Source organism: Myodes glareolus, chromosome 6 (assembly GCF_982192425.1).
Source record: "Myodes glareolus chromosome 6, mMyoGla1.1, whole genome shotgun sequence".
NCBI classification, from domain to species: Eukaryota; Metazoa; Chordata; class Mammalia; order Rodentia; family Cricetidae; genus Myodes; species Myodes glareolus.
The window spans coordinates 763473-786254 of NC_142031.1; the positions used below are offsets into that span (position 1 = coordinate 763473).

General features: G+C 45.3%; 2 protein-coding genes across 3 annotated transcripts; one reads left to right on the plus strand and one right to left on the minus strand.

Moving 5' to 3' along the window:
- Positions 1 to 714: 714 nt before the first annotated feature.
- Positions 715 to 20059, minus strand: Sdf4 (stromal cell derived factor 4). Of its 2 annotated transcripts, none has more exons than XM_048417458.3 (7): positions 19902 to 20059; positions 16288 to 16617; positions 13697 to 13833; positions 12328 to 12441; positions 1982 to 2140; positions 1606 to 1781; positions 715 to 1151 (listed from the first exon to the last, which is right to left on the minus strand). In XM_048417458.3, exons 2-7 carry the CDS (start codon positions 16590 to 16592, stop codon positions 975 to 977), a joined length of 1068 nt encoding a protein of 355 aa, XP_048273415.1. In that variant the 5' UTR covers positions 16593 to 16617; positions 19902 to 20059; the 3' UTR covers positions 715 to 974. The 2 variants fall into 2 exon arrangements, with proteins under 2 accessions (XP_048273415.1, XP_048273423.1); XM_048417466.3 differs by lacking the exon at positions 19902 to 20059 and adding an exon at positions 19652 to 19829.
- Positions 20060 to 20175: 116 nt separating this feature from the next.
- Positions 20176 to 22201, plus strand: B3galt6 (beta-1,3-galactosyltransferase 6). Its single transcript, XM_048417484.3, has one exon. It carries the CDS (start codon positions 20330 to 20332, stop codon positions 21305 to 21307), a length of 978 nt encoding a protein of 325 aa, XP_048273441.1. The 5' UTR covers positions 20176 to 20329; the 3' UTR covers positions 21308 to 22201.
- Positions 22202 to 22782: the final 581 nt, after the last annotated feature.

Genomic DNA, 22782 nt, shown 5'->3' on the forward strand with positions numbered 1-22782 from the left:
GTCTATTGAAAGCTAGACACCCATTTAACCAGTGTCCACCTCAAAAGTGTCTAGTGTAAACTACATAGCCACAATGTTTTCTTTTTTTTCATCTAAATGACAATGTGTTGCTGGGCACTGGTGGCACATGCCTTTAATTCCAGCATTTGGGAAGTAGAGGCAGGTGGATCTCTGGATTCCAGAAAAGCCAGGACTACAGATTCCAGAAACTCTGTCTTGAAAAATAAACAAGAATGCAAGAAAAGAAGAAGAGATGAGAAGGTAATTCTATTTTAAAGGAATGATTCTTGTGATGACAAATATCTGTACTTTCTCACGGGGGGTGGGGGTGGAGGAATAGGATCCTGCAAGGTTCTGAGGAGTTTGAGGAAGACCCTGCACCAATGACCTACCAGACCCTACCAAGGAGGTAGCACCTGCAGAACTGCAGGGCTGATTAATTCCAGAGAAATGTGATCTACTTTATGTCAGTCTTTCAGTTTCCAAGGAAATTGCAAGAGTTGCATTTATTCCCCCAGTGTGGTGAGCCCACGGAGGGGCCCAGCCCAAAGCTCTTGGACCTGACGTGTGAGGCACCCTCAACTGAACCAACCACTCCAAGCAATTCTCAGAAGTAGAATATAGCAATTGAGAGAGATTTAGCAAGCCAATGCAGCTCAGTCCATGATTGGGACAGAAGGGCCGCTGCCTCAGACACATGCTGGAGAGGACACATAGCCTAGTAAGCATATCTTTAATAAGTCTGGGCCATGCTGTGGCAGAAGCTGAGCCAGAGCATATGGACACAGCAGAAGAAAGGAGGTTCTGGGACAGCACTTTTAGGGGGCATGGCAGCCCCCAGATACAGAGTAGGTAGCATTTCAGACCCACCCTGGGACCCAGTCAACCACAGGTCTCACTAGACCACAGGCCCCTCGAGGTGTAGGAAGGGTCAGACAGGAGACTGGCGGCCTGGCTCCGGCTGAGGGGCATGCTCAGAACTCCTCATGCACATTGCGGGCATAGTCCATCAGCTTGCTGCCAGTGAAGAACTCGCTATACTTGAGGATCTCCTCAGGTTCCAGGTGGTGGTTCTGGTTCTCATCAGCAATGGCGATCATCTGTTTGGCTTCATTGAGGGCATTGTATTCATTCATGGGGTCCATGTAGTTCTGTGAGATCCAGACACAAGTCAGCGGCCTATACCTGACACCCTATCAACAGGGAGGCCCTGTGCCCAGAGGTCACTTCAGAAGTGGGGCTAGTATGTGCTTCCTATTCTGGTCCCATACAAAAGGGGCCTTGAGAGTCCCTAACACAGGGTTGAGGATGTAGCTCTGTGATGGAACAATTATTTAGTATGTTTAAAGGCCCTGGATTTCATTCTGAGCACCAAAACAAATTTCCAGATGCCTTCCACCAAGTAGGGAGTTGATTTCTAAAGGCTAATAGCCCATAGTCTACAGGTTTCACAAGACTTTCCTATCTCTTGAATCCGAGTACTAATGCTGATGCCCATTGTCTCTGGTCATCAGGTCGGCAAGCCCCCTTTTCTTTGGGATCTTACAATAGGATTAACCCACAGCCCCCAAACCCACACCAACGTTCATAGGCACCCTTGCTCACCTCCAGCTCCTCCATGGTCACAATCCCATCATGGTTGGAATCAATCAGTTCCTCAAACTCTTTCTTCCTGTCTTTCACCCAATTGTCATCAATGTCTTGGCCTTGCTGGTTTTCAACAGTGCCCACAGGCAAGGAGATGAACTCAGGCAGAGACAGCTGCTTGTCTCCATCCTGGTCTATAGACAAAGGGTGGGAAGAGGTCGTTCAGCTTGGGCTTTACCTAAAACTCACTGAGCACCACTGAAGAACCTCCTCAGAAACCAAACAGGATAAGCCCACCTACCCTGAGGCGTGGTGTCCCTTTCAGCATGGTAGTGCTCCCAGCCCACTGGTCACCCTCAGGCCCAGAACAGTGTCATAATGGGGAGGGCCTTACCCAAGTCCCGAACAATCTCCTTGACCATGAACTTGAGCATGCCCCGGCTGTGCTCAGGGTGAAGGAATGAAAGGAATTCATCCTCAGTCAGCAGCAGGTCTGCAGGTGGATTGTCTGCCTGGTACCAGCGGCCTTTGAGGTTCTCAAGGACTTCCTGTGCTGCGAGAGGCAGATTAGTGAATACTTAAGCATGCTGGACACTAACGCAAGCACCCACAGGTTTTACTTGAGCTTAAGACGGCCGTCATTTTCTAGGCTCAAGACTAAGGGTACTAGCCCACCACCCAGAAGAACCTAGTCCTTGGGAGGAAACTAACAGGACCCCCGGACACTGCCCAACCAGCCTTTCTTGCACGCTCCAAGCTGTTTATTCCTCATCAGAAACGGAAATTTCACCAAGACTGAGGCTGACTCACCCTTATTGACGTCTATAGGAACAAAGGTGTCATTTTTGTTCCTCTGTACGTTTTTCATGTGTATTATCATTCGGAGCGTATAGAATGCAAAAAGCCCAGTTTCTAGAAATGACTGCAGCAGTGAGCAAAGCTTCCCATGAACTCTAGAAATGATTGCTACACATCCTCCAATGTCTCCCACGTTCCCAGGGCAGAAATCCATCTTCCTCCATCTGGAACTCAACACGGTCAGTGACTGTGCACCATTGCCTAGGCTTCCAAGTTGCTCAGCTCCAGGAACCCTAAGAATTGTTGCCTGCCTTCATGGCCTGAGTCTGACTGGCCACATCTTATCTGTAGCAGCCCCTCCATGAACCATTAAGTGCCTCATTACCACAGACAGGCCAAATGGCCAAATGCATGGTATTTCCTGTGTTAATCTAACCTGACTAACAGGACTCACTTAAAAAATGATGGGGAATGGGATACACTGACACAACCCTCTAGTCCCAGCTGCTTGGGAGGCTGAAGCAGGCAGCTCATTTGAACAATTATCTCAAAAAGTAAAAATAAAGACAAAAAAGTGGTGGAAGGCAGACTTCTCTACCAAGACTCCCACCACGCACCAAGGGAGACCTACTAGCATTATACAAAGGAGATTATAAAGCGTAGGCCTCTCCTCTAGGATACTATCAAGTGCTCAGATCATCCCAATCAAAGGCCCTTCAGTGGGTTGAGGACAGGATGTGAATACACAGGCTTTAACTGTTTTAATGATAAATGTCCCTTACCGTCTAGGGTACTTGAATACACGATCCCCAGTAATGCTATCTGGAGAGGCTTAGGAAGTGAGGCCTTGTTGGAGAAAGTACATTCCTAGGGGCAGGCTTTGAGTGCTGAAAGTCTCTCACTTCCAATTCATGTGCTCTACTTTATGCTTGCAGTTCAAGATGTAAGCTTTTGGCTTCTTGCTCCTGCCACCATTCTGGACTCTAACCCTCTGGAACCATAAGCCCAAATAAAGTCCTTTTGATAAGTTGCTTTGGTCATGGTACTCATCACAGCAACAGAAAAGACTAATACAGAAGGGGGTTGCTGTAAAGAATCTGACCTGCTGGTTTTGAAGAACGAGAAGACCAGGGAATTTTGGACTCAAAAAGTGTGTGAATGCTGTAAGCAGAGCTTACAGGGCCATGACAGTAGGAACCTGGAAGACGGTAGTGCTAGGAGCAATGCTGTCTGTAGAGGCCTAGCTCAAGAGGTTTCAGAGGGAAACAATGTTAACAACTGGGCTAGAGGGCATTCTGGTAATATTTTGGCAAATAATCTGGTTGCCTTATGCTACTGTCCTGAGAATTTACCTAAAGCTAAATTTAAAAGTAATAAAATAAAAGCTGAAAAGATTGTCCAGTGATTAAGAGCATGGATTACCTTTGCAGAGGACCCAGGTTCAATTCCCTGCATCCATATGGTACTATGGGGTAAACCTTCTGTATGCTTTGAATATGTATTTCTCATTGGTTAATAAAAAAAGCTGATTGGCCTATAGCAAGGCAGGATAAGGCTACGCAGAAAAGTCACACTGAAAATGCTGGGGGAAAGAAGAGAGGAGTCAGAGAGATGCCAGCTGTCACTAGCCACCCGGCATACACAGATTAATAGAAATGGGTTAACTTAAATGGAAAAGCTGGTTAGTAAAAGCTTAAGCTATGAGTTGAGCATTTATATTCATATATCAGCCCCTGAGTCGGTTATTTGGGACTGGCCAATCAGGACGGAGAAAACTCTGTTTATATATGGTGTCCAATGTGGGGTGTGAATCTACGTAAGACCTGAGAAAGCTTTAAAAAGTTTCTAAATGAATAGAAACAGCCACACTGAACTTCCTAGTCTCTCAGGCTGGCCACATTACAGAGACACATCTCCAGACAACTGCCCTCGAGATGGAGCTGGCCACCAACCTCCATGAGCAAAGTGGCATAGGAGATGCCGCAATCTTTCACGCAGGCCGCAGTAGAGAAATGCGTTTCTTAGCTGCTGTCTTTAGACCTGAGCTGCGAGTGCCAGCTCACTGCATGACGGATGTGGGGTTTTGTTCTCACAGACATAAAAGGTTACAGATACACAGTAAGGACAGATTCAGACAGAAAGAACTTCTAAAGGAGTTACAGTGCATTTAAAAATATATGCAGGCTTGGGAGAGAAAAGAAAAAGGGTAGAGAGGTCCTTAAAAAATGAAGTAACAAAAGATATAACAAGCCACACAAATATGGAAAACAAAGAGTCTGAATTACGCATGTTATTATGCTGTCATTAAAAAATTTGGCTGCTAAGAGACCTTGGATTATGAAAACTGCTATATTAACCCATTCTACATATTTTAAAATTACCTTGAGTTCAAAATTTAAGTCAAAAGATGTGTTTCTTTGGGGGAGAGGTTATGCTTTTATTTCCATAGGAAATGAGAAGCTATGAATTCACTCTAGGTTAAGAAAAATCAAATTTGAAAAAAAAAAAAGAAAGAAAAATTAAGTTTGATTGAGGAAGACCCCCTGAAATCCTGACTACAGACATGGAGAAATAAACCTAGAGCAACTACAAGACACGTGATGTATATTTTACCTGTTCAACATATAACAAACAAACAAATAAATAAATAAATAAAACCAACAAAAAATCATCTTTGGCTAATTTGTGTACAATACACAGTCTATATGTACATTAATACAGATATGTATGTCACCTTTAAAAGTTCATGTATTTTTAGAACAAGTGGACCAGACAGCAATAAAAACGGCCCAGATGATCCAGCATCCAGAACAGCTTCAAGGTTGCTGACTGAGATGCTCCATCCTCACACAACACTCCAGTCAGGACCGAACAATCACCCTTATTTTCTCAGGGTCCCCAAAGATTACCAGTGCCCTCAATTAACAAGAAGTCTGGAAAACTATGCCCACCCTTCCAAAATATTGGTTATAAATGTTTGTTTTCATTTAAGGGGGTTTGTGTACAAACTGGTATTGGTCATTGTGGTGAGCCCACAAGTATTATAAAGCAAATGTACAGCTGACAGATTTATTTGGCGATCTACAGTAAGTGTATACGTGCAACTCCATCTGGAGAATCCATTTTGCAGAGCTGTGGGGGCAGCTGTCCTTTGGATAAGTCACTGTCAGGTCTGTAAAATCTTGTGAAACCATGGCATTTCTCCCTTCTATAGTATCCCAGCAGTGTATCAGTGTATAAACCTGACTTTTCCTGTAGGACAACCAGACACCTCCCCCCACACCATGAAGCCGTGGTGTGAAAAAGGATTCAGACAGACCCTTGTTCTCATGGCCAAAATCTACATAAAAATGTGTAGATTTCCCCCCACAAACCGTCTTTATTGACAGTGGTCACTGACAAGAAAGGAGCCTCAGACAGGAGGCAATACATCTGCTCTAACAGCAGACTCAGGAAGGTGTAATCTATGGTCTTCTGCTCTGACTTAACAGGCTACTAATATTCTGTATTACCCTTCACCCTGGCTTCAACCAACACGGGATCATAACCCAGGAAATTAACTGTTTATACAGGAAAAAATTCTCACCTGGGTACCCTGCTGGAGTCAAAGCAGGGTCCCCAGAAGAGATTCCTAACTGAACCAGTTAGATGCCAATGCAAATCAAGCCCACATGTTAGTATGGCTGCCAAGGCTGTGTCCCCAGGAAGAGGGGAACCTCACAGCCATGCCCCCACTGAGATGTACAGAACTCCTTGTCATACCCACCAGTTTCTTATGACTGTGAAAATGCATGCTTGATACTATTGTTACTGCCTACAGAATTGTTAACTTGTCTGTATGCCTATATAAACTGGAAGCTTCGTGGAGATCACTCCTTTTTACCCTTTTCTACCCTTAGCTTTACCCCTTATCCTATGCTTTGCCCTTATCCCTTACCCTTATGTCCGATGCCCTGCCCTTATCCTAAGCTTTGCCCTTATCCCTTACGTCCGATGCCCTGCCCTTGTCCTAAGCTTTGCCATTATGCTCATCTCCCCTAAGGAATAAAAACCTTTAGGAAAAGCGTGCCTAAGTCATCAGCTCATTCTCCCCAGATCCGGTTCCCAAGCCAGTCTTCACTTGTCAGAGAAGTCCTATTCTGAACCTTGAAAGACTGCTGAGGCTGGAACTCAGAGCTCCTGGTAAATCACAGTCAAGAAAAGACTAAATAAAAAAAAATTAAATTCAAAATCTCTTCTAAAAGAAGAAACGGGGATATGATATGTATGATGTGAAAACAATGAGGAAAAGGGTAGATGATTGAATCTACTTTAAAAAAAAACAACTGTTAATCTCAAAATATTTTACATTGGTATAGATTTTGGTTTATTGATACAAATTTAAAGTTAATTTTGTTATACTGTATATATTTCTACTCTTGCTTAAGATACTGTGTTTACACACTTCATTTAAAAATGTAATATAGCTGGGTAGTGGTGGCGCGCATCTTTAATCCCAGCACTCAGAAGGCAGAGGCAGGCGGATCTCTGTGAGTTCGAGGCCAACCTGGTCTACAAGAGGTAGTTCCAGGATAGGCTCCAAAACTACAGAGAAACCCTGTCTCAAAAAAACAATACTATATAATTAAGAAACACAGATTAATAGTCATCTATAGTTGTCAGACAGAGTCAGTTAGGTTTTCTAGGTATACAAAGATATTTCAGATAGATAGGTAAACGTCAAACACTCCAAAGACCTACAGATTATGGCATTTAAAGTGTTTTAATAACTTGGACTTTTCACGACAGTGAGACATGTTTGCTCCTGGCAGCACCAATCAGGTTGGCCTTGAACTCGCCCTTGTCTCCCAAATGCTGGTATTTAAGGTGCATGCCACCATGCCCAGCCCCTTTTGAGGTCTTTAATGGAGTTAAAGACTAGATAGTCATAGTTATAATTTTTTAGTTATAATCAAAGGTCAATAAGATATAAAACTTTAGACTCGCCAAGATAAGATAATGAAATATTTTCTGTAATTTTGCCAAATACAAATGAACTAGATATTGTAACTATAATTCTTAATAACTATTTTTATTGTATATAACCTTACTGTGCTAAAGTTAAAACCTTCCTTTTTAATTGGACAAAACGGGGGAAGTTCTATGGGATAATCCTGCTGTATGCTGTGAATATGTAGGCTAGGCCGCAGGAAAGCCAAACTGAAAATGCTGGGGAAAAGAAGGGCAGAGTCAGAGAGACACCAGTCAGCTGCCAGGGAAGCAAGATAAGCCATGTGGCAATGCACAGGTAAACAGAAATGGGATAATTTAAATGTAAGAGCTAGTTTGTGAAAAGCCTGAGCCAAGTATTTATATTCATATATTCAATTTCTGAGTCAGTTATTTGGGACTAGGCAGTCAGGACAGGAAAGCTCCATTTACAATATGGCAACTCACAACTGCCTGGAACTCCACTTCAAGGGATCTGATATCCTCTGCTAGCTTTCTTGAGCACCAAGAATGTACAAGGTACATATACATATATGCAGGCAAAACTCTCATACATTAAAAAAAAAAAGTAATGGACTAATTAGATTAGTTTTCATAGAGTTTTTTATTTGTTTTATTTATTTATTTTTTTGAGACAGGATTTCTTTGTGTAACAGCTCTGGCTGTCCTGGAAATCACTTTGTAGACCAGGCTGGCTTCAAACTCACAGAGATCTTCCTGCCTGTCTCCCAAGGGCTGTGATTCAAGATGTGTGCCACCATTGCCCAGCTTGGTGGAGATTTTAAGACAGTGAAATACTGAATCTGTGGTGTAGTTACTAATGCTTATACAAGTCTACAATGAAAAAGAACAAGTGGGGAAGAAATATAAAATGTAGTTTGAAAAAGAAAAAAATAAAGAACTAAGAAACTTAATGTCACAGCCAAATATATACTGGAAGAGCTTGTAATTAGTTAAAGAGACTAGTGTCATTAAAGAGAGGCCTAATCTGCACCGGAACAAAGGGAACGGTGTCCTTACTGGAAAAACCCCACTCAGCGAAGCTTTCAACTTATAAAGGGAAAAGGCCTAAGGAACCTTCTGCTCCTAGAAAGAGAAAATGAAAACTATTACTAACGCGGTTCAAGGGGGAACCATTCCAGGCTGGCAGCTGAACTTTGTAGTGTTAACCACGTGGTACTTTAGCAACATAAGAGTCTAAGAGTGATGATTCTTCCTCTATAATCTCAGAAAGTTGCTGAGGTCAGGCAGGTCCTTGCATGAAGGCCGAGAGGCCACTGAGTGAAATATAAAACCTGGGTTGTAGTAGACACCCCAAGATGTTGATAATGCCAGAACTGTGGGGTATCTGCCAAGGAGAGTTATATACAGGCAGTTACACCAACCCAAGAGAGACATGTATGCTGCAGGCAGGAAAGCAGGAGGAACAGTACTATCTAATCTCTTTGATATTGGACATGGAGCTATAGGATTTGGTATCTGCCCTACAGGATTTCAGTTTTACTTTGGTTCAGTATTTTTTACTATGCCCCACCCCTCCTGACTTTTGGAATAGTAATGTATATTCTGTACCATTAAATGTTGGAAGTATATAATTTGCTTTTTCTATTTTACAAGGCATTACAATCAACAGATTGCCTTATGTCTCAGAAGAGACTTTGGACTTTTATGAAGTTCCCTATGGGTGATAAGAGCACCCTGCTTGTAAAAAACAGGATTCCTGTGATATTTCAGCTGATCCTGTTCAGTCAGCCCAGAAGAGAATGTGTGCTGGGACAGCCTATCTCCCGAGACCGTCTGTCTCATTGGGTAAATAATTTCAGGAAGGAGTGCAGACCCATAGTCTCCAACACCCTCATCCCATTGTATAAAGGATTACAGCCAGCTTTTTCCTTTGGCAGACCCCTCGATTTCCTACACGAGAAAGGCTGCCTGTTGTATTAATAAACATATATCATCCACTGAAGGTCAGACCCTGACTCTTTTCTGCCTTCTGTCCCTTTACCCTGCCTCAAAATCTAACAATGGGGAACTGGGCACAGTAGTGCACACTTTTAATCCTAGGGAGGCAGAAGAAGGTGGATTTCTCTGAGTTCGAGGCCAGCTATAGCTTTAGAGGCCCTCCTTGCTTAGTAAGCCTTCCTAGAGACCTTGAAAGATATATAGAAAGGTGTACTGTGGTTTAGTCTTTGCCAAAATGCTTATGTGAAACACTGCAACATCCTCCAAGTATCCCTCACCCCCTCCACATCCATGACATCTTTAGATTTCTTAGAATTCCACTTTGAGGGCTGGAGAGACGGCTCGGAAATAAAGACCACTGGTTGTTCTTCCAGAGGTCCTGAGTTCAATTCCTAGCAAGCACATGGTGGTTCACAACCATCTGTAATGAGATCTGGTGCCGGGCTGGAGATGGCTAAGCCGTTAAAGGCTAGGCTCACAACCAAAAATATGAGATCTGGTGCCTTCTTATGGCCTGCAGGCATAAATGCAGACAGAATATTGTATACATAATAAAAAAAAATCTTAAAAAGAAAAAAAAGAATCCCACTCTGAATTTTTTATTTTTGTTGTTGTTGTTTTTGGTTTTCGAAACAGGGTTTCTCTGTATAGCCCTGACTGTCCTGGAACTCAGCAATCCACTTGCTTCTGGACTTACAAGTGTTGGGACAAAGGCAGGTGCAACCACTGCCTGGCAGCTGTTTTTTTTTTTTAACTGTTTTAGATTTTATGAGTATGAATGTTTTGCCTGTATGTATGTGTGTGTACCACATACGTGCCTGATACCCCGGGTATCAAGATTCCTTTGCAACCAAAGTTACAGGTGGTTGTGAGCCATCATGTGGGTGTGGGGAATTGAACTCAGATCCTCTACAAAAGCAACAGATCTTCTTAAGCACTGAGCCAACTCTCCAGTTCTTGCCACATTAAGATTTTTAAATAACCAACGGAATTGTAAGTTACCATTCATGAAAGATAAAGAAACAAAAATGTTTAAAAAAAAAAGCTGTTTTCCTGTACTTGATGGGTTTTTTATGAACATAGTTTGTCTGAGCTTATGCATGCACATTAAAGCTGCTTTCCCGAAGAAGTCTTGGTTTCTGTCTCTTTATCAGAACCTCACAATCTTATGGTATGGTCATGAGACTATGGGGCCGGGAAGTATATACAAGGTAATGGTTTTAATGAGAAGTGTGTCCATACCTCCCCCCCCCCAGCATAGTCTAGGATCTGAATATACAATCCTCAGTTGATGGCACTGTTTGAGAAGGTTCACTGGGAGTGGGCTTTTGAATATTCAGTCTGGCCTACTTCCAGTTCACTCTATTTTATACTTGTAGATCAAGATGTGAGTTCTCGGCTTCCTGCTCCTGCTGCCATACTTCCTATCTGCTGCCAGTATGGACTCTAACCCTCTGGAACCATAAACCCAAATAAAGTCTTTCTAAGTTGCCTTTGGTAGTGTTTTAGCACAACAGAAACGCAGCTAATACACAGGCTCAAGAAGGTCAGATGTGGCTGAGTAGGGACCTCAGGCATGGAGATCTTTGATAGTGTAAGATCTAAACACCTCCAACTAAGTCATGAGGGCAGTCTCTGGGAGTGGTGACATGTCTTACTCAGGATAGACACAAAGTGGCCAGAGTCAGACTACATTCCAAAGAAGTCACAGAGGGGACAGCTGTGAGGGCACCAAACGTCCTGTAGCTCTGAAGACAGGCATACACTAGCCTCACGACAAGAGAAGGACAAGGACCTTCAGGAACCTCCAGCTGTCAGCATGAAATGAAGGACAAGTAATGGAAACATAAAACAGAATAAAGGAGAGGAAAATCAGATAATCTCTTTGGGAGGGAAGAAGAAAATCATTGAAGGTTTAAAACTTAGCCATGTAGAATTCCTCTCACCAACAATGCAATGCTAGTACTGGCGGAAGCTAAGGCAGGAAAACTGCTTTAAGTGCAAGGCTCTCACCTACAGTGTGAGATCTTGCCAAGAAAACAAAAACAAAAACACTGGGCAGAAACAGGCAGATCTCTGAGTTTGAGGTCAGCCTTTTCTACAGTTCAAGTTCCTGGACAGCCAGGGCTACACAAAAAAAACCTTGTCTTGGAAAACAAAAAACAAATAAGCAAAACAACAACTTTTTTTTTAAAAAAAAAAAAAAGGAAGAGGAAAGAAATAGAGAGAAAAAAAGGACAGAACTGAAATACTGTCCATCATGGTAGTCAGTGTGGGTGATCATGTGATCACAGCAGTAAAGGTTTCCAGTGTCTGTGCTGATAGAAAAGGCATGAGGAGCTGCTCTGTAGACCATGGCCACTATTGAGATGGCTGCACAAACGGACTGAGGAGGAAGAGCACGGTGTACAGTGTGTACATCTGCCAAGAACTATAGTGACCAGCCCAGGAGTGGCAACATTGGGAGGAACAGGACACAAGTCCTTACCCTCCACAGAGCTGGATAAGGGTTGTAAACGAATCACCAGATATGGCCAGGAAATGAGGTGAAGGGGAAAACGTCCAGTACTGGAGGCAGTAACAAGTATGGTTCTTTAGTTATGCTTTACAAACCAGCCATCCAGACTTCCCTTCCTGACAACCGCCCCAGCTTCCCGAGTCCTGCTCCATGTCCCCAAGACCAGCACGTCTGACATTACCTCCAAACCGGACTGTCCACATCTCTGTCTGGAAGTGATGTCACTCTTGAGGTCCCAGGGCACTGCTCAATGTTGTGGCTGTCGCTGCCCAGCTCTGGTGTCTTAAGGCCTTGACAAAGGCTGCACCCTCTACTAAAGTCTTTCTTACTGGATTCAGGTCCTCCCTGCCTCTACTTTAAAACACCAAACCCCAAGTTTCAAGCCAAGGTAGAGTCAGCCCCCCACTCTTAGCCAGTCCGCCCTATGCCAGAACAGTGACCCAGGATCCAGCTGGCTGGTACCCAGCACTTACTCTCCTCATCCACTTTGAGCTCCTCATGGTTCCTGATGGCCTCAGCAATTTCCTTCTCATTGTGGCCTTTGCTTGCCAAAAACTTCACTTTATATTCATCCCAGGACACACGGCCTAAAAAGAGATCACCCCTGTCAAGATACTTAGCAAAGAAAGTTGGTCATGAAAAAAGTTATTTTAGGACATCTGCTAAAAATCCTTTGGCCACAGGCAGCCAGAAGGCAGAGGGTACAAACTCCTCTGTGCTGACTGCCTAGTACTAGGAGGCTGAAGATATATGCAGCTCCAGATATCTTGCCAGGGTGGCATTCAGGGACAGAGCAACCAGTATCCAGCTCTCAGCTTTTGGTCGGTACCCTGTAGATACTGGCTGGCAGCACATGGTATGAGAACCAGGGAGGCATCCCAAACTTTTTTTTTTTTTTTTTAGTAATTTTATTAAATTATAAAAAGTTTCCATTTTCGCCCCTCCTCCCAACGCCCTCCCACTCCCCCCCTCCCTCTCCTCCTCCCTCATCCCAAACTTTTAAAAGCTACTGATTTTTTGACTTATCGAGTAGAAGTAGTCCCAGGCTGGCCCTGAACTCTTAGATTCCTGTTTCAGTTTCCTGAGCACTGAGACTATAAACTAGGATCCATCATTACTTTTAAATTAAAATACTTGGGTCACAGCTAAGGAGACGGCTGGGGAATAAAGCATTTCCTGTGTAAGCATGAGGACCAGAATCTGAATCCTAGTATCTATGGAAAAGCTGGGTGGATGTGGAGGTCCATCTATAAGCCCAGCACAGAGAGGCAGAGACAGGGAATCCCTGGCATAAGCTGGCTAGTTAGGCTAATGGAATCAGTGAGCTCTGGACTCAAAACACCCAATGCTAATTTCAGCCTTCACAGACATACGCACGTATGCGTGCGCCCACCCCCACACATCAGAATTTCACAAAGAAACCACTTAGGGGGCTGGAGAGATGGCTCAGAGGTTAAGAGCATTGCCTGCTCTTCCAAAGGTCCTGAGTTCAATTCCCAGCAATCACATGGTGGCTCACAACCATCTGTAATGGGGTCTGGTACCCTCTTCTGGTCTGCAGGCATGCACACAGACAGAATATTGAATATTGTATACATAATAACTAACTAAATAAATAAATATTTAAAAAAAAAAAAAGAAACCACTTAGGTCCGTATGGTACCTGCTGTGCCCTTTGGTTTCAACAAGCACACAGCTACTGTCAGAAACTAACTCATGCCTTGAGCATTCCTACTCTTCTGTCGGTTGGCCTGGGGACATCTTCAGGTCCTTCCCATAAGGCTGGGGTATCCTGGCTGACTCCACCCACTTCCCCTAGCTCTGCTACTTGGCCCACTGTACCGTCACCATCGGGGTCCACAGCCCTAAAGTGTAGTTTGTTTTCCTTCACAGCCTCCTGGAAGTGCTCCGCTGTTTTCTCCATAATCCAGTGCTGCATCTCCTTAGCGCTGATCCTCCGGTCGGTGTTCACATCTACCCTAGGAGCAGGTAATGGTGAGCATCAGACCAGGTGCTAGGGCCTTCAACAACAAGGCAAATGCTCCTAGTTCCAGGAATTCCACAGGGCTGTGAACCTGTCACAAAGAGCGACTCCTCTCATTTGGAAGTGTCATAGAAAACCCAGAGGCTGGAGCTCACTAGGGGCCACCAAAGAGGACCAGGGGCCGTCAGAAAGATTGTGGGGGAGCAATTAAGTCAGGAGCTGCTACCTGAGGACAGAATAAACCATCATCGGGAACAAACTCTCTCCCACTTGAGGTACAATGGGCAGAATCATAACCCTTCACTTAATCATTCATTAATAACTATACATTAATTTATTAACAACCTATTTGTTTGTTTATTTTGGTTTGTCAGGGCAGGGCTTTTCTGTGTAGCCCTAGCTGTCCTGGAACTCCCTCTGTAGAGCACGCTGGCCTCGAACTCACAGAGAGCCACTTGCCCCTGCACCCCAAGTGCTGGAATTAAAGGCACTACCAATCAAGCTTATAACCCTTCTATCATAGCACAGTCTTCATACTTTACATAAACACCTTCACATGCAACCAACGCATAGCAAAGCCCTTTGGGAAAACTGATTATTTTGTCCAAGGATAGAACCAAGGTCTTGGTGAGAGAGACCTTGGGACTTGGGGAGAGATTGTAGGAATCCCTAAATATATTTAGTAGAGGAAATGTCAGGAAGAGTCTGTGTCAGGGCCAGTGAAATGGCTCAGTCTCTTTGAGAAAAGGCACTTGCTACCATGCCTGACAATTGACAGTCTGAGTTTTATGATTCTCTCTCTCTCATCTCTCACACACACACACACACACACACACACACACACACACACACACACAGAGCAAATAAGTAAGTAAATAAATAAATAAATATGAACAGTCCTTATGTGATGTGGGATTCCACCCTGTATGTTGTGAATATATTTCATTACCATTAGTTAGTAAGAAGCTGCTTTGGCCTATAGCAGGACAGAATGTAGCAGGACAGGAAACCCAAGCAGAGATGGAAGAGGAAAGAAGGCAGATTCAGAGAGACGCCATGTAGTTGCCAAAGGAGAAAGACGTTAAAATCTTACTGGTAAGCCACAGCCTGGTGGCAATACACAGATTAATAGAAATGGGTTAATTCAAGGAATATGCCTGAGCCATTGATCAATCAGTGTTGTAATTAATATAGCTTTTGTGCGATTATTCGGGTCTGGGTAGCTGGGAAATGAAAGCCCGGTCTCTGTTTACACTTATGAGCTAAACTACTATGAAGTTCAGTCTGGTCATCTGAACCCTGACCCGGAAAGATACAACTTGGTTACCACCTGGTGGACCTCCTTGCCAGTAACTCAAACAGCACGGCATTTTTCCTTCTCTCTTGCATGTTTGTCTTCAGTCAACTGCTGAGATTTACAGCTTGCCTTCCCTGGATTATTTTTCTTTTAGACTCTAATAAAAATTGTCCTCCAGCTTCAAAAAATAAGTAAATGCAAAACTCAGTAAGAAAAGGAAGGGGTAAAAGGCAGACACGGTTACAGAAACCTTTATCCTAGCACTGAGAAAGCAGAGATAAAGCCGGATGTGATGGTGTGGTGCATATCTTTAATCCCAGGATTTGGGAGGCAGAGGCCAGCCTGGATAGTGAGCTCCAGGATAGTCAGGACTACGTAATAGAAAGTTCCTGTCTCAAAACACACACACACACAAAGCAAGCAAGCAAGCACACAGAAACAAGTGAATCACTTGAGTCCAAGGCTAGCCAGGGCTATACACAGTGAGATCTCATCTCAGAAAAAAAGAAAGGGAGGAGAGTGGGAGGCAGGAAGGGAGGAAAGGCACAAGAGCCTGTGTCCTTCTCCTCTCATCAGTTCTTGAACTATTATTGATTCGTCAGAGATTTTTCCTGACAGCCCAGGGCCATCCCTACTCTACCTTGAATTATTATAACCTGTTGGGACCACTCCACTTTCTACTTGGCCTGACTATGTTTTTCAATTGATAACATATAGTTGGAAGCATCAGGCACAGAATCCCTGAGAGGTGGGGTGGGGGTAGAGGTTTACCTATCCTGAGGTCTTTCTGGCCATGAGGACCTAACACCAGTGTTGGCCCTACAAGTCCATCAAAGTACAAGGTGCTAGACAGAGCAGTGGTTCTCAACTTTCCTAATTCTGTGACCTTTCAACACAGTTCCTCATGTTGTGTTGAGTACCAACCATGAAATTATTTTTTGTTACTTCATAATTGTAATTTGTTACTGTTATGAATCATAATATCATTATTTGTGCTTTCCAATGGTCTTAGGCAACCCCTGTGAAAGGGTCATTAGATCCCCAAAGGGGTGGCTGAGAACCATTATGCTAGAGGAACAGCTTATGACACATGGATTATCATCTCAAATGCGGCATCCTTTGACACACACAGGGGACACGTGAAACACCTACTTAGAAAAGATGACCATCAGCTTCCTCCGGCTTCTTCTTGGCTCTGAGTCTTCATCAAACCCATCCATGTCCTTCCCCAGGAAAACTTCCTGGTGGAAGTCCTTGTTCAGGTGTCCATCCATCTCCAGTTTCACCCCATTCAAATGGTCTGGGGGTAAGATCTCATTTTCCTCCCTGTTGGTCGCTCTCTCCCGGGTAGATGAGTGGTTGGCTGGTCTAGCAGCTGCATCCATCAGGAGGACAAGGCCCAAGACCCAGAGGCCATGAGCAGCCAGACCACAGAGGGAACTCTGCCTGGACGTCATTGCCACCAGTCAGACCATGGGACTCCTGCAAGATGTGAACCAGAAGTAGCAGTAAGGAAGAAAGGGAAACCACAGATCAAACTAGAGCCTGGGATCCTACGAAAGTTCTGGGTTACTAGCACTGCCAAGAAAGCTGAAAGCTGAGGGCAGGCTCAACCTGACAGTCTACAAAGACAAACCAGGCCAGGTAGTAATGACACATCCCAGCACCTGGTGGCTCTCTCTATGAGTTTGAGGTCGGCCTGGTTTACAGATCAAGTTTCAGGACAGCCAGGGCTACAGAGAGCATATTTATTTTATAACATGATTTAATAATCAGGATCAACCACAAATTCAAGCAGGATATGATGGCATTCACCTTCAATCCCAGAACACAGGAGGTAGTCACAGGCAGAACTTTATGAGTTCAAGGCCAGTCTGGCCTAGAGTGTAAGCTCTGAGCTAGCTATGGATAAACAAAAAGATTCTGCCTCAAAAAAACCAAACAAAATCCATGCATATGGAGCTGGTACTGGTAGCTCAGTGATAAGTCCTGGGGATTGATCCCCAGCACCACAGAAAAAGATGAACAGGGAAAAAGGAAAAAAGAAAGGCAACAGGTGGTATTTTTACTTTTTAAAAAGAAACTGGAGGAATGTGACAGGAATGTTCTTTGGGCCACCAACCAACTCACAAATAAAGACACAGAGACTTATTATCAATTAAGAATGCTCAGCCTTAGTTTAGGCTTCTCCCACTAGCCCTTTTTAACTTAGTTTAACTTGTTTCTATTCATCTACATGTTGGCTCAGGGCTTTTTACCTTTCTTTCATTCTGTAGGTCCCACTTCGCTGCTTCCTCTGTGTCTGTCTAGCTGGCCCCTGGCATCTCCCTGTTTTCTCTCTCTCTTTCTCCTCCATCCTAAATGCCTCCTCCTAATTCATCTCCCTGCCTGGAAGTTCCACCTATACTTCCTCCCTTGCTATTGGCCATTCAGTTTCTTATTAGACCAATCAAGTGCCTTAGGCAGGCAAGGTAAAACAGCAACACATCTTTACATAATTAAACAAATATTCAGCAACAGAAGAAGGCACATGGCCAGGCTGAAGTCCCAACTCAAAGTTGTCACCACTTCCAGATGCTGATCTATCCAGTACGCCACCTCAACATACCAACAGTACAGCCTGCCAACAACACAACAAAGCAAAACTGACCTCCTCCCTCCCTGGTTACTATTACAATGTTTAGTAGATGACTGTGGTCCCGCACTCTCCAGAGCTTGGTTAAGTCTTCTGACCTCTGTGTGTTTGTTTCTCACTAATCGCCCCCCACTTTGCACCTCAGTGTTTTGTGTTGAGTGGGAGCACACACTGTGTGCTGAACAACTGAAAACTAGTCATCAGCAAACACCTACACCAACCCAACAGAGACTACACACATACATCCACATGTGTGCCTCCATCAACATGTATCTTCCCTCATGCTCACTAGGAAACGCTAAGAAAGCTGAAATGCCCGTGAAGTCTTATTTGACCAGAACACAGAAAACACATTTACTTCTTCCCAGTCTATCTTCCTGCCAATTTGCTGGCCTTCTGGGTGCAGTCTGGTCCCACTGATGTGCAGTAGCTGTCTCCCGTTCTGCCCCTGGAAAGGACCTTGTCAGACTTAGCTTCTTTTTCCCAACACTGCCAAGCTATTAGAACCTAAAAGACATTCAATCAATGTTGTCTTCAGAGACACTAAATACTACTCCAAAGCATAGAGTAAAACCATTGAAACAGTACTTATTAAGACGTGCCCTGGGAAGTACAGCCTGCCAAGAGCCAGGAGCTAAAGGAGACTGATGTCACCCAAGGCAAGGAGCCCTGAGATATGGTTCTATTCCTGATGTCTCTACTCTTCTGGCCATAGAAACACCAGAACCAGTGCAACTTCCTCCTGGTATTAATTATACTTTGCTCCTTGAAGAACAGAGTTCTCAATTCTAACTATTTTGATAAACTATGTGGAACAGTCACTTATATATCTTACATAAAAAGCAACCAAAAACAACCAGGACTCCATCAACTGACTTCCTCATACTGGTTCAGTTTTTTCCTTGCCCATGCTAGGCAAGAGTCTGCACTACTACCCCACAATGGTTATCTATCTTAATGCAAAAGCTTGCTGCATAGTTATACAAATTGGGCAGCTGCTCTCTTCCTCCCCACCTAATCTGAAATCCCTAAATCAGGATTTCAAGGAGCTTCATCTTGCTCTCAGCATGTGGTCAACAGAGAAGCTACTAAGACCTTCAGAGGTGACAAAGGTACCTCCTGACCTGCCATCAACCACAGTCCAGTGACATATTTATCAAAGTAAGTCACAACTGTTCTATTTTATGATTAGCTGTTAATCTCTGTCTGGGTCTAATTTATAAGTTAAATTTTGCTGTAACTATAAACCTGAGTTTCCAGTTTCAGGCTGTAGTTGGGGTAATATTTGTACTTCTTTGCCATCCTTACATTACATCTCTGGTGAAATCAGACATTTCACTTTTTTTGTTTACTTGCTTTTGTTTTTGTTTGGAGACAGGGTCTCACTATTTAGCCTTGCTTGGCTAGGAACTTGCCAAGTAGGCTGGACTTGAAAGTGTTGCGCAAACTTCCTGCACGTTGGGATTACAGGCAAGAGGATCAAGAGTTCATGACCAGCAGCCTCAGCTATGTGGTAAATAAGTTCCGGCCAATCTGACCCTGTCTCAAAACTCACAATAACAACAGCAAAAAGAAAAGAAATCAGAAGAAAAAAGGCCATCACAATCTAAAAACAACAACATAATGTAAAACAATCCAAAGGCTGTTAGAGGGCTGGTGTCTTGGCCCAGTTAGTAGAGTATTTGCCCCGCATTTGTAAGGTACTGGTTTCGATCTCCTCCAGCAACACAAAATAAGGATGCAAATAAAAATAAATAAAAGCTCTGTCAATTTAGGAACTGCACTCAATAGTACCAAACAGAACTACCACCAAAGCCGGGCCAGGTATGAAGGCCTTCAATTTCCAACTCGTAGTGCTAGAACTCATGGCGCACATTTTACCGAAGACAAAACCGGGATAGAGATGCTGGAACAAAGTTGAGGTCACAACGCCAGCCGGTAACACAGTCCGAGCCTCAGTCCCCCGCGGCTCCGTGAGTTCCGGAATAAGCACCCGGGCAAGAGAGCGGGCGCACTCTTAACAGGGCGACCGCGGGGTCAAGCGGGATCAGACAGAAAGCGACCCGAACGGTGGATGAGTGGCCTTCCAAGCCCGCCCCTCACAAAGCAGCTTCAGAGACCCCTCACTCACCCCCGGCTTTCTGGAGCGCCGGGTCTAGGGAGCGCTACTGCGCGCCCGCAAAGTCTTACGCGGACCTAGACTCAGGCCGCCGCCATCTTTCTTCCGGGAAGGGGCGAGTAAGACAACCGGGAACCGTGAGAGCGGGCACAGCCACTAGAACGAATCTCGGAGGCGCCATCTTTATCATGGGCGGAAGGAGCCTCTGAGAACCAACCAATACAACTGGCGCGCGAGGTCACGTGCCACGCATCCTTGACCCAGGCCTCGCCTTCAACGCCGCCCCGGCGGTTAGATCCTGGGAATCCAGGCACCCAGTCAGCGGGTTTCTCGGGGCTCCTCCTACCGCTACCAGGACGAGCCCGCTTTGCGGGTCTCCGAGTAGCGCAGGCGCCTTCCAGCCTCTGCGCTTGCGCACTCGGCGACCTCCCGCCCGCACCATGAAGGTACTCCGGCGGGCTTGGCGGCACCGGGTGGTGCTGGCCCTGAGCGGTCTGGCGTTTTGCAGCACCACGCTGTTGTATTTGGCGCGCTGTGCATCCGAGGGCGAGACGCCCGCAGCCGCCGGAGCCACTCAGCCCCGCGCTAAGGCCTTCCTGGCGGTGTTAGTGGCTAGTGCGCCCCGCGCGGTGGAGCGTCGCAGCGCAGTGCGCAGCACGTGGCTGGCACAGGGGAGGCGCGGCGGCCCCAAAGACGTGTGGGCGCGCTTTGCTGTGGGCACCAGCGGCCTGGGCGCAGAGGAGCGGCGCACGCTGGAGCTCGAGCAAGCCCAGCACGGGGACCTGCTGCTGCTGCCCTCCCTGCGCGACGCCTACGAGAACCTAACGGCCAAGGTCCTGGCCATGTTGACTTGGCTGGACGAGCACGTAGACTTCGAGTTCGTGCTCAAGGCGGATGACGACTCCTTTGCGCGCCTGGACGCTCTACTGGCAGAGCTACGCGCACGTGAGCCTGCACGCCGCCGTCGCCTCTACTGGGGCTTCTTTTCTGGGCGCGGGCGAGTCAAGCCCGGAGGTCGCTGGCGAGAAGCTGCCTGGCAGCTCTGCGACTACTACCTGCCTTATGCCCTGGGCGGTGGATACATCCTCTCTTCGGACCTGGTGCATTACCTGCGCCTCAGCCGGGAATACCTGCGTGCATGGCACAGTGAAGATGTATCGCTGGGTGCCTGGCTAGCACCTGTGGATGTGCAGCGGGAACACGACCCGCGCTTCGACACAGAGTACAAATCACGGGGCTGCAGCAATCAATACCTGGTGACACACAAACAGAGCCCGGAGGACATGCTGGAGAAGCAACAGATGCTGCTTCATGAGGGCCGACTGTGCAAGCAAGAGGTGCAATTGCGCCTCTCCTATGTTTATGATTGGTCAGCGCCACCCTCCCAGTGCTGCCAGCGCAAGGAAGGCATTCCCTGATGTCATTGCATGTGCTAGGGCCTCTCCGGACCCAGGTCAAGCTGCCTGGACAATCTGACCCATTGTCTGGGGTGAACCTGGTTTATACAATTACTGTTGAGGTCTTGGAGCCTCAGTTCACTGATGGCCAGAGGCAGCTAACAACATCTAGTCCGTTCCGTGGAGGGTGTGCTCATTTGTGGTCTCATGTAAGGCCTGCCCAGGGGCATCTCGTATGGGTTTGTACATTGTATCTGCATCCCACACACACCTCCAGCCAGTGTAATGCCACCTATCAGTCATCTGGGGAGTGAGGGCAGGAGGCCTTCTCCCTTGATATTGCATTCCGTCCCTAATTGGCGCTGTGCAGCTCACTGCCCATCTTGAATGTACTGCACAGCCCTGTACACAGACTGACCTGCAGACTGTGTTGAATTCATCTGTGTATTGCCATCCAAGTGTTATTTGCCAAATTTGTCATTGTATTGTTTGGACAAAGTTCCATTCTGTTGTGTCTCATGTTTTTATCCTTTGTCATGTACAAGTCTGAGATTTGACTTGGTTTTCAAGTCAGCTAGCTTAGAGAGTATTTTGTCTCTGAAGATAGTTTGGTAAATGTAATTCAGTTTGTTTGAAAACTATTTATAAATATTGTAAATTTGTGTAGATAAGAATTTTAAGGTGAAAGTTGCGCTGTGGTGGTACACAACTTTAATCCCAGCACTCAGGAGGCAGAGGCAGGTGGGTCTCTTGAGTTCAAGGCCAGCCTGCTCTGCAGAGAGAGTTCCAAGGACAGCCAGGGCTACACAGAAAAACCCTGTCTCAACCTCCACACCACCCCCCCAAAAAATAATTTGAGAATATACAACTCTTAATTTTTTTAAACTTTTTAAGAAAAATACTTTAGTGTCAAAACTTGTATCTGTGTATTAATCTATTGACAGCCTGAGTGGCCAACCAGTTGCTGGGCATATTTAAAACAGAAGATTGTTTCAACTGTCCATTTCTCTTTCAGGTCTCCTAATAAGTCTCTTTTTGTTTTTTTTCTGAATAGACCACTTTTAAGGCTTTTCAGAGAGCATAAGCCTATGACTTTAAGGCACTCGGCAGCTAGGATGTCCGCATAAAATTTGTCTTTCAAATATGCTTGTCTTATTCACACAAACATTCCTAACAATATCATGTCAGGATATAAGTTAAACAGATGTCTCAGCTGGGTAGTGGTGGTACAAGTCTTTAATCCCAGCACTTGGAAGGCAGAAGCAGGTGGATCTCTGGGAGTTCAAGGCCAATCTGGTCTGCCTATTGAGTTCCAGGACAGTTGGAGCTATACAGTGGGAACCTGTCTCAAACAAAACCCCAAAAAAAACAGACATCTCACCAAAGTGGGACCAGTTGTTTGGGCAGAAATGCTGCTGCAGGGTTCCACTGAGGAATCTCCAGTGCATACATTTTCGAAGCGTGCACGCTTGACCGCTGCCCACTGCCGTCCCGTC

What these genes read in the sequence shown, in the direction of transcription:
- Sdf4 (XM_048417458.3), bottom strand. Translation starts at nt 16,592, where the DNA reads ATGACGTCCAGGCAGAGTTCCCTCTGTGGTCTGGCTGCTCATGGCCTC. An exon ending in TGTGGACCCCGATGGTGACG is followed by an intron (nt 12,442 to 13,696) that starts GTACAGTGGGCC and finishes ATCTCTTTTTAG; the next exon opens with GCCGTGTGTCCTGGGATGAA. An exon ending in TGACCATGGAGGAGCTGGAG is followed by an intron (nt 1,152 to 1,605) that starts GTGAGCAAGGGT and finishes TGGATCTCACAG; the next exon opens with AACTACATGGACCCCATGAA.
- B3galt6 (XM_048417484.3), top strand. Translation starts at nt 20,330, where the DNA reads ATGAAGGTACTCCGGCGGGCTTGGCGGCACCGGGTGGTGCTGGCCCTG.